Source organism: Capsicum annuum, chromosome 2 (assembly GCF_002878395.1).
Source record: "Capsicum annuum cultivar UCD-10X-F1 chromosome 2, UCD10Xv1.1, whole genome shotgun sequence".
NCBI lineage: Eukaryota > Viridiplantae > Streptophyta > Magnoliopsida > Solanales > Solanaceae > Capsicum > Capsicum annuum.
Genome location: NC_061112.1, coordinates 91,593,737 through 91,605,044, shown reverse-complemented (window position 1 = coordinate 91,605,044; position 11,308 = coordinate 91,593,737). Strand labels below are relative to the sequence as shown.

The window sequence follows — 11,308 nt, the reverse complement described above, 5'->3', positions numbered from 1 at the left end:
TAATAGCTAGCATGGAATCAATTAAGTATAATGTGGATTCTTCAAAGTTTAGAAGATAAAATAGATTAATTTTACATGGGCACACATATGGACATGGCTTGAATTCAAATTACAAATAAAAGCACAGATTAAATTTATCTTGAACATGTATGAATTCATACTTTAAACCAAAAGAGGTTTTTTGGGCTCAATGGGAGAAAGGAACCCATTGATAAATACCACACATACCTAAAGTTTCTTGATTTGTGAAGAAATTTTGAATCTTAGGACTTGAAGGATGAATTTTGGGTGAGGAACCATAATCTTGATGTTCTTTATATTCGTGAATTTGAATCTTGGGACTTAAAAGATGAATTTTGGGTGATGAACCCTAATCTTGATATTCTTGGAGATGAGAGAAAGAGAGAATGTGTTAAGTGATTGAGTATGGGGAATAAATAATGCCTCCTCAAGTTTTTAAGTGATGAGTTAGGAGTTTAGAGAGGATAAAAGTCTAAAAAAATCTTAGGAACCTTCTGGAAATCGTTTGGAAGCTGTCCCGACGTGTTTGGGTACGACTCGTATCTTCTGGGTATGGGTCATACCTTGAGTCGTCACCAATAACCTAAATTTCGACCCCTACTATTATGGGTAGGACTACCCCTGACGACTCATATGTTTTGGGTACGAGTCATACCCTACTGGCAGCTTTGATAGTGCTTCAGTAATTTGGCCATAACTTTTCACCCTGATATTGGATTAAGGCATAATTGAAATTATTGGAAAGCTAATTCAATTATATATCTATTGGTGGATAGTGAGATCAGAAATTCTTAGTAGAAAAGAATTTATGCTTATTTGAATATGACCATAGTTATATTCTTCATAAGAACTTAATCGCTAAGGGATATTTTAACTTGTTCATGGGCTAGGAGATATTTTGAGGACTTAATATATGTCTAAGTAACTTATAAAGCTATCAAAACATGAGGCTTGATTCTTGGATGCTTCACTGATCAGTCATACTTATGACTCGTAACAAGTCAATATGACTTGTAGCCACTACTCATAAACTGGACAGAGACTTAGGGAACCTTTATTGCTGACAATACAGCTTATATTTGTATGACTCGTACCTTACTTGACAACTTATAAGTTCAACTCATAATTTGAACAGAACTCAAATCATCCCATACTGACATGTATACAACTTGCTACATACGACTTACATCTAATGTGTACCACTCAATAGACTAAGTTGTGTGATGTACAGAAGCTTTCAGACATGGGGTATTACAATTTAATACATAAATTCAAGAATTTAATATGATATTGACTAAACATGATATGGGGGTTTGAAACTCCAAGTACATAGGAGCATGAATCATATGGGTTAGAGCCATTAGCATGGCTTGAATGTAAATTAATGAGGGGACATGTATAATTTCATAATTTCTTTAAATATTACATGAGTACTTGAAATTTAAAGCATAAAATAACTTAATTTACATGGAACACATATTGACATGGTTTTAATTTAGATTTACAAAGAAAAGCATGGATTAATTTATCTTGAACATGTATATTTTCATCAAAAGAGGAGAAATTCATACTTTAAACCAAAAAAAGAGAATTTTTAGGCTCAATGGATGGAAGGAACCCATTGATGAATACCCCACATACCTTAATTGTTTGAATCCTTGAATAAAAAACTTGTAATTTGGACCTTCAATGCTTGAATACTTGAGAGAAGGCTTGATTTTACATTCTTGGGAAAGGAGATGGGTTTTACGTATGATAACTAAACAGAAATGAGGAAAATAATGCCCCTGTTTGGGCTTTAACTCATGTATTGGGTGTTTGGTGATGAAATGACGTAGTTTTGTGGTTGAAAGAGTAGGAAAATACCAAAAAAACCCTTAGGAACCTCCTGGAAAACGTCTAGAAGCCGTCCCGAAGAGTTAGGCCAAGACTCGTAAGGTCTGGGTACGAGTCATGGATTGAGTCATTATCAAGAACCCATATTTTGACCCCTACTTTCGTGATGAATCCTCCTCCTGACAAAACTGATAGGGTCTAGTTACGGGTTGTCATTAGGAGTCATAACCACTAGCAGCTTTGAAAGTCCTTCAGTAATTTGTCCATAACCTTTCACTCCGATATCGGATTAAGGAAAAATCGATATAGTTGGAAAGATAATTCAATTATATATCTATTGATGGGCCTTGAGCTCAGAAATTCTTAGCAGAACAAAAGTTATACTTGTTTGAAGATAACTATAGTTATATACATCCCAAGAATTTAATTGCTAAGGGATGTTTTGACTTGTCTATAAGTTAAGAGATTTTATGGTCTTAATATATGTCTAAGTCACTTCTGAAACTATCAAAACATGAGGCTTGATCCTTGTATCCTTTACTGGTCAGGCTACGAGTCTTTATAACGACTCGTACTATCTGGATATGAGCCGTATGCTGGACTCGTAACCACTTGGTTGAATTTTTTTGGATTACATACTATTGTGACTACGAATCCCTCTATATGACTCGTAGCCACTGATTATGAGTCACAGTGAGTAGTCGTAGTCACTAGAATTGAGACGAGAAACTCACTTGAGTGGCTACGAATCACTGGTATGACTCATCACGAGTGGTTACGACTCATTACCTTGAGTCATATCCATGGCAGTTTATCAAACCCTTAAGGGAATCTTCCATAACTTTTTGACATAAACTCAGATTAAGACAAGACTTGAAGCGTTGGAAATCTAACTTCGTGGCCTATCATTTAAGAGGTCTAGAGATTGAAATTTTTTTGGGGTATTACAGTAATTTTTTTCTTTTGCTCTTGATTATTTGTAAGTTAGTGTTATTTCTATTTCATAGATATATAACTCAGATTTGTTCTTGATCACACTCACAAATTGTCTCGACTCACTTAGATTTGTTTGCTCTACTTACTTGCTCTGTTATGCTTGTAATTGACTGTTTCGTTTCATCATCTATATATATAGCTGCTAATAAATCGAATCTAAAACAAGGTTAAATCATAACGCTTGCTCTTGACTTACCTAAAATTTAATTGTACCAAATGATACAAGCTAAATTGATGTCAATATTTCTCGATTTGTATTTCAAGAAGAAATACAAAGGAACCAAGCCACAAGGATCATAAGGTCACAAGGATATGTGTAGAGGTTTCTTTTGAAGCTCCAAAAAGAACAAAATCACATATGAAAGATAGATTGAAGTCAAATGAGCCATTGAAGGGGTTGTCAGAAAGACAAGAGGAGCAAACAATGATCTGGAGCCATCTCCGTGGTGACCTAAGGCCACAAGTCACTCACCTGCGCCAGCATTTTACCACCTGCGTGGGAATATGGGCCTTGAGCGGCCAGCTTGCTCCCTTTTATAAAATTGAGCCACTTTTGAGCCTATATATGTAATAAATGACCCATGGATATAAATATTAGGAATTAGCTTTATTTTTACTTAGTTTATTTATATTATTGATTGAGAGACTCCTATGGATCTTGAGATCTTGGAAAATCTTTTGTTGATTACTTGTTAGAAACGTTGGTTGATCGGGTGACTTGACTACCCTTTTGGTCTTTATAAGAGGTAAGTGCTAGATTGTATTTTGAAAGGAATGTCTTAGAATTTAATACATTCTTTGGTTGTCCTTTCATCTATTCTCTTGTTTCTATCTATCCTTCTATCCTTTACTTTTCTTTATTTTTGCACTTTATTTCCCTCTTCCCATTATGTGGGTTATCATTTGGTGTCAGAGCTGCACTTGATTTTATTTTTATGAATTAAATCTTGAATTTTGTTATCTAAAAATCAAAAATAAAAATAGATCCAAAAGTATTTTTTCCAAAAGTTCCAAAAAGATTTTCATGTTTTTGAGTCATTTTTGTTGTTTCAACACTAGATTTATTCCCTCTAATGTTATTAGAGTCGGAATATTGAGTTTTTGAAATTGATTGAGTGTATTTGAGAAAACCCCATTGTTGACCCTGAATTTGAAGAAAGTGGGTTCTTATTGAACTTTGGTTTGGATTTAAGGATGAAAATGATGAAAAGGTGTATTCTACATTGAAGAGACAAATGTTGGTGCAATTTGGAGAGATTGAAAATTCTTCCATTTTTTGGGGTTTATAGGTTGAAGAAGATACAAGTGGGTTTGAAAAATATGGAATTTTTTGTGATGATTTGAGGATTAAAAGTTGTTGGAAAGTGTTCTCCATGATAAGGGGAAACTTGGTTTAAAATTTTGTGAAATTTTGAGTCAAAACGAAGAAGTTGTGCATTTTAAATCTTCAAAATTGTTCGTTGTTTTATTGGGTATATTCATATCTTCAAGGAAAATATTCATCAACAAGTGGTGTTAGATCCAAAATAAATAAAGATAAAAGAGTTTTGGTATTAGTACAAAAGGATATCCAAATAAAAAGAAATATTTCAGGAGAGAGAGAACCCAAAAGGACCCATACAAAGGTGAAAATTAAAGTTTTCAGGTGTTTTGTCTGGGCCACCTCCACATCCATCGGTGTGATAAGATGACCTTATCCGGTCATTCCAGTAGCTTCTGCTTTCACCTGCAAAGTCCACATGCATGGGTAGGTTACCAGATGCATCGATACACCTCCAAAATGCACTCAACCATCTCAAGTTCCATTTTACTCGGGTTCCAACTTCTTAGTTTCATTTCTTGATTATTTTCTTAAATTTTTTATTCATAAACTAATTAACAACAAGTAATTCACCTACTCAGTTGGTTAATTTGTTCTTGAGTCCATTTTCCTTCATAGTCCATTTCTTTTTATTTTTCTCTAGTTTTTATTTCTTAGTTATTTCTTCATTCAGGTCCTTATTTTCTTTTGAGTCATCCATCCTTCTAATGAAAATGAATCTATTTCGACCGAGAGTAGCATCAACACTTCATCTATCACCGCATATAACAAACCTTTAACATTAATTGCTCCAATTGTGAGGCATTCAAAGGTGAGATTTTTTTGAATGTTAGTGAGGAGTTTTGCTACTAACCTTGTTTGTTAGTTGTGTAGGTACTTGGAGTTATAAGGAGGTATTGTAGTTCCAAGGATTATAGCTATGATGGAGATGACCATTATGGAGGATATGAAAATAGCCATGATCGAGAGGCATGTGGGAATAAGATGTATTATTATGAAGGAGAAAATGATGGATATAACTCTTATGGTGAATATAGAGGGGATGAAGAGCCTTTTGATTGTTCTTATGAGGTTGATAAGGCATACAAAGAATCCTCCACTTCCTACTCCAAGCATAAAGATGATGAGAGTTATACCACCTGCTCCTATGCACCTTGTCCAACTTATAGAAGAAATAAAGGAAATCATAATCTCCTTAGAATACCCTTTCCTATTTTCAAAGGAGAGGGAGATCCCCAGGCTTACCTTGATTGGGAATGACAACGTGATCAATTTTTCAATGACTATAATGTGAGAGGATTCGAGCAAACCCCGTGTATCCTTAAACACCCTGGAAGGCTAGCAAAAAGTTATTTTTATGATATAGGCTACCCTCAAAGGCTTACAATTAATGGCTCCCTTCCACCATGGAATTCCTTGAAGAAGCTCATTAAAGACAATATGTTCCAAATAAATACTCTAAGATTTATAATGTTGATTCAAGAAGACAAGCTTGGACAAGATGAGTGGATATTTATGGAATTCCGAGATGCATTCTTGCCCTCGGTGATAGTTGCATGAAAAGTACATCATTTCTTTTATGATTAAATATTTAGGATACCTCGAGTGCGAAAACATCCTACATATTTCTTGGAAGGCTATAGAGTTACCAAAAGTGTGAAGATTTCTTTCACTCAGAAAGGATATTATGATGAGGTTTGGCCTAATATATTTCCCTTGGACTTTGAGCATTTTTATTTTAGAACCAATTGGTTTGATGAGCATGAAGTTCAAAATAAGGAAAATTGGCCCAAAATCATTATAGACCAATGGAGAAGTCATTTTTTTTATCTATCCTTCCTAATCATCAAGGAAATGACACTTACTCCACACCCAATAAAATAAGAGACAAAAAATTGAGAGGAGCAAGGGAGTGCAGAGTAGAAATCTAAGATAAGAAAAAGGAGAGGTTGAGATGAGTGAAGTAAGGGGTTTCCACAAACCCAATCTAGCTTTATTTATCCTTCTCTTAGTAAGGACATGTGTGTAGGTAAAATATGGCAAGCGGAAGGGAACAAGCACCCAAAAGGAGATTACCCTTGAATATTTGATGAGGATAATCCTAGATGTTTCCAAATCTTGCAAGGGATTTTCATCCCAAGGTTAAGAAGAATCTTCTTATGATCTTCAAGATAACAAAGCTAACTCTTGCACTTTAGTAAATGTGAATGATCATTATGAGGCTAGTATCCAATTAAGTGTGAGTAATAGCTTAACTTCATATGAGCCTAATAATTCTTTGCTTTGTAATAATACTATACAATTCGAGAGCGTGGATACACTAGTTGACTCTATTAATGACCGAATTGATTCTTCTTGTAAGATCAATTTGTGTCCACCTATGGTTGAAGCTGTTATGTTGAATGATAGTGCATTATCGTGTAAACATGGTATTGATTAACTTGCTTGTGAAATTAGCCTCCTACTTCAGGATGTTTATGATGTGGTTAATGTACCTCAAGTTAGTGATGTTGTTGATAATGTTGACCAATTGAATAGGAGTGAACCTTTGAGAAAGCCTTTAAATGAAGATCTTATTATTTGATTTGCTCATAGGGATGATCATATGTTTGAAATTCCTTCGAAACTTGATAGTTGTCTTTTTTACAATGAACTTACATATTCTAATCCTCCTTCTTAGATTGATCATTCTCTTTTTAAGTACAATATCTTGTTTGAAGATGATGAACCCATTATTTTGCCTAGTGGTGTGGATCATGTTAATTATGTGGCTTCTCTCAAAGGTTATACCCTATATGAGAACCCATTATGGTGTGACAATATTCTTCTTACAATAGAAATCTCTTCTTGGAAGATGACAGTACTCTTACGGGAAAAAAATATGAAGAAATGAAAGGTGATCTTTGTGTACCAATTTTTAATTCTTCTTTGAGTGTTCTAATTCTTGAGCATACTTTTGGAAATATTCATGTACATCAGAGTGAGCATGCACCTGAGGACATTTTAGATGAAATCAATTTGTGTGACACCTTTCTTTACTCTCAATTTTCCTTGGATAATATTATGCTAGTGTAAAGAGTATAAATTTTCTTATTGGTGGTGCCTTTGGGGAAGTAGAGTATTGTCTAGACCCTTTTCTATGGCCACTCTATCCGTTTGACTCCGATATTGATTTAGGAGTAATCCCTTTTCTCAAAGGTTGTTAGTGCATTGAGTGGCAATAAGGATTTTCATGTGTGGTTTCCTAATTATCATGATTCTCATAGTAAACCTATTTGTCAATATTTCTTTAGTAACCAAGTTATTTTTACTATGTGGGGTTGCAACTCTTTGATTGCTCATGTTGATCCTTGGTTATATGTTAAGTGTATGCCTTCTTGGCATGGTGATGCACCTGTTGTTACTAACTTCAACCCTCATTCCATGAGGATATTTTGGTTGATCATTTCCCTTTTGGTTTTGCGAGGTTCATATTCGATGTTGAATTCTTTTCAAGAATGAGAGGATGGTACAAGTCAAATTGACGTCAACCTTTCTCGGCTTGTATTTTAAGAGCAACTACAAAGGAACCAAGCCACAAGGATCATGAGGCCTCAAGGATATGTGTGGAGGTCTTTTTGAAGCTCCAAGAAGAACAAAATCACATGTGAAAGATAGCTTAGAGTTAAGGGAGTCACTGGAGGGATCATCGGAAAGACAAAAGGAGCAAAACAACGATATGGAGCCATATGTGTCGTATCCTGCAGTTGCAGGTCGCTCACCTACATTATCAAGTGCTCCACATATGCCAGCAGGTCATCACCTACGTGGGCATGTGGGCCTTGAGCTGCCAGCTTGCCCCCTTTCATGAAATTGGGTCACTTTTGGGCCAATATAGGTAATAAATGGCCCATGACTATGAATATTAGGACTTAGCTTTATTTTTACTTAATTTATTGATATTATTGATTGAGAAGACTCTTATAGAGCTTGAGAGCTTGGAAAATCTTTTGTTGATTGCTTGTTAGAAACGTTGGTTGATTAGGTGACTTGATTACCATTTCGATCTTCGTAAGAGATAGGTGCTAGATTGTATTTCAAAAGAAAGGTATTGGAATTCAATATATTTTCCAATTGTCCTTTCATCTATTCTCTTGTGTCTATCTCTATCCTTCTATCCTTTACTTTCATTTGATTTTGCACTTTATTTCTCTTTTTTCATTTTGTGGGTTATCACCAAATTCATACTAAACAATAATATTTGTTTGACAAAAAACTTTTTAAACACGTTTTAATGTTCAAGTACTCATACCACAGTAGTTAACTATTCACTTTTTCCTTACACTCTCTGAGAAATCATAAATAAGATGAGTTGTTTTACTAATTTACCCTTTATTCACTTTTTTTGAATTTTTTTTAGAACTTATTAACCTGTTTAAGCTATTAACTGTAGGGGATAAAATGAATTATTTTAAATTAATTTGTCTTGATTTAGTAAATGAATAAGTAATTAGAGATAACTATTTATAATAAAGTGGACAACTAATATGAAATGAAAGAGTAAACTCATACAATGGAAATGATGGAATAACTAATACTATATGAATAACTAAACCTTGCATGACGTAACTAATTCTTGCATAACTAATCTCTATATTAATAATAAATGTAACTAATTCCTGCATAACTAATGTCTATATTAATAATAAATGTATGTTTGATTTTAGTAACTAGTCATGTGCCCCATGTCTCCAATAAAATTGAAACAATACAGTGAAGATTGACATAACCCCGCACAAGGATAACACACAAATAGAATGACTAGTCATGTTGCAAACGAACTTGATACCACTGAAGGGAACCAACATCTCCATCAATTTCAAGTTCACATACAGATTTTACTAGGAATTCAACTGCATCATCAATATCTTCAAATCTTGCAAGATCTGGTGGCAGTGCTTTCCCTGGCCAATTTTCTAACCAACCCTTTAACTTGTCCCTTAATTCTTCCTCAGTAACAAACTCCTCTGACTTTCCAGGTTCCATTAGTACATAAGTGCCTGTCTCTATGTTTGATCTTCTCCTTCTTGTAGCCAATGTCTGATTTACTTACACAAATAAGCAGAAAAAGAGATAATAGATAATAGAAGCGAAGTTCTCAAAGAATTTTTACACTATCAGATCACATTGAGGGTGTGTGGGAACTTACTACATAATTTAGGCTTTGATTGAATCTAATGGAATTTGGTGGTTTAATGGAATGTAAAAATATTTTGTGGTTTGAAGCAAGGTAATGCATTATTAACATTATGTTTGCTACCCTAGAACTTCTAATTTAAATTGTTCAAAATGACACGTTAAGTTGTGTAAAAATGGCTTAGAATGTGATCTACGTGATGCCTTAAATTGGTGACAAAATTCATTACAATTTAACCAAGTTGCTTCTTAAATGCAACTTTAATTACAAGTTACTGCATAATTGAATTTAGGAACTAAATTGGACTGAATATGCTCTTAATGTGCATGTAATTTCAAATATGCCCTCATTTGTTTTCAAATTGTATTCTGTTTATAAATTTCGTTTAAGGATATTTCTTTCCCAATTAACGTTAGAGATATGATTAGACCTAACTATCAACAGAAGACAAATATTATGAATTTCGCGTACTTATCAATAGTAATACAAAGGGGGAAGACAAAGATACCTTTGTTCCATTGAGGTGGATGCGTCCACAGATCACACTGTGGGAAAATGAAGAATTAAAGGGCTGAAAAAGGGGTTGCTGCCAATTACTTGTATATAAAATTTGGAGTGGATGTTGAAGTCTCCATGTCTCTCGCCCTGCCATGAAATATAAGAGTAACTAAAACATTTTGAGTACTTTACTACAAGGTGCTTTTTCTTTTTTGGGATATTCACAAAGTGAAGAGTTATCTCAGATTATATGGTACGATAATAATTCATTTCATAAATTAAATTGGGGATTCTAGTACTCCAAACGGCATTCGAAGTATGAACAATTTAAAATGAATTTAATATTGGGTAACCAAGAATATATAGGAATGTGTCTGACATTAAAGAAAATGAATCTTAAGCCGAACTCAATTTTTAAAAGCTAACCATGAGCGAAGATCGCGCAAGAGACAATTAGTGGACCATGTACGTTGAATTTTTCTCAAGCGATATCAACATCGGAAGGAGTAAACAATTGAATAAATCATTACAATAACAAGGGTCATTTTTCATTTTATACTTGATGTTTTCATTTTATTTGTGATCTATAATCTATAAATGCCATATGTAGTAAAAAAATTGACGAGACAAGATCTATGACACAACTTGCACCAAGGCATATCTGTCTCTGGAGACAACCCCCATTTCCAAAATCAATGTGGACGTTCTAAGTTCTAACTTGTTGCATAATACAAAGTTACTCCACAGAAGAATTCACTGTTTAACTCGATAAAAACAACTACAAGGTATTTCAGTGGGAACTCACCTATACAATTGTATGTTTTATTGTACCACAATTGTGCTTCCATGCGTTGCTATTATTGATGTATAATAGGCAAATTAAACAACATATCAGAATGGTTGCATTTCTTAGATTTTGATGACAATGGTGGTGGATAAGATGATGGTTTTCAGCCTCATCTATATATATCCATACTTTTGCTGTGTGTACAGGCTTGGAAAATTCTGGGCCGTGTATTTAATCCGCATAACACAAATAACCACTTTTTGCTCATGTAATTGAAAATGTCACGAGCTCCAAATTTCACACGTCAAACTCCAACAAATTATCATGATATTTCACTAGTTGAATTTGAAACTCCATGCAGTGACTAATTTCCTAAGACATGACCAAAAAGTGGCCACTGGGTGCATTTTCTACTAAAACATGGAGTACACTTTATGTTAACCCGTCAATGGTTGGTTACATGAAAAAAAGAAAAATCAAAAAAATAAAAAATGCGCTGCTTCGCAAAAGATGAATTGAAGCAGACAAAAAAGAAGATACTTTGAAGTTGGATTGAAATTTTTTTTTTTGTTAAGGTTAAACTTATACTTCAATATTGTTTTTCTGCAACGCTGGTTCTTGCCGAAATTAAATGAGTCAGATTCAATGTGGTTGCATTATCAAAAATTAGGTT

The 11,308-nt window shown here is 34.1% G+C and overlaps 1 protein-coding gene and 1 non-coding gene across 3 annotated transcripts; one reads left to right on the top strand and one right to left on the bottom strand.

Moving 5' to 3' along the window:
• Nucleotides 1–8,829: 8,829 nt before the first annotated feature.
• On the bottom strand, nucleotides 8,830–10,834 carry LOC107858754 (protein CHLORORESPIRATORY REDUCTION 7, chloroplastic). 2 transcript variants are annotated; one of them, XM_016703530.2, is made up of 3 exons: nucleotides 10,654–10,834; nucleotides 9,859–9,995; nucleotides 8,830–9,253 (listed from the first exon to the last, which is right to left on the bottom strand). In XM_016703530.2, exons 1-3 carry the CDS (start codon nucleotides 10,694–10,696, stop codon nucleotides 8,975–8,977), a joined length of 459 nt encoding a protein of 152 aa, XP_016559016.1. In that variant the 5' UTR covers nucleotides 10,697–10,834; the 3' UTR covers nucleotides 8,830–8,974. The 2 variants fall into 2 exon arrangements, with proteins under 2 accessions (XP_016559016.1, XP_047262368.1); XM_047406412.1 differs by having other exon boundaries at nucleotides 9,859–10,017; nucleotides 10,654–10,805.
• LOC124896346 lies at nucleotides 8,888–8,986 on the top strand. Its single transcript, XR_007052705.1, has one exon. It is a non-coding gene; the product is annotated as a U6 spliceosomal RNA (small nuclear RNA).
• Nucleotides 10,835–11,308: the final 474 nt, after the last annotated feature.

Bases quoted from the DNA above. Each gene is read 5' to 3' on its own strand.
- LOC107858754 (XM_016703530.2), bottom strand. From the start codon at position 10,696: ATGGAAGCACAATTGTGGTACAATAAAACATACAATTGTATAG. The intron at 9,996-10,653 runs GTGAGTTCCCAC...ATTTCATGGCAG, and splicing joins TAAAACATACAATTGTATAG to GGCGAGAGACATGGAGACTT. The intron at 9,254-9,858 runs GTATCTTTGTCT...TAAGTAAATCAG, and splicing joins TCCACCTCAATGGAACAAAG to ACATTGGCTACAAGAAGGAG.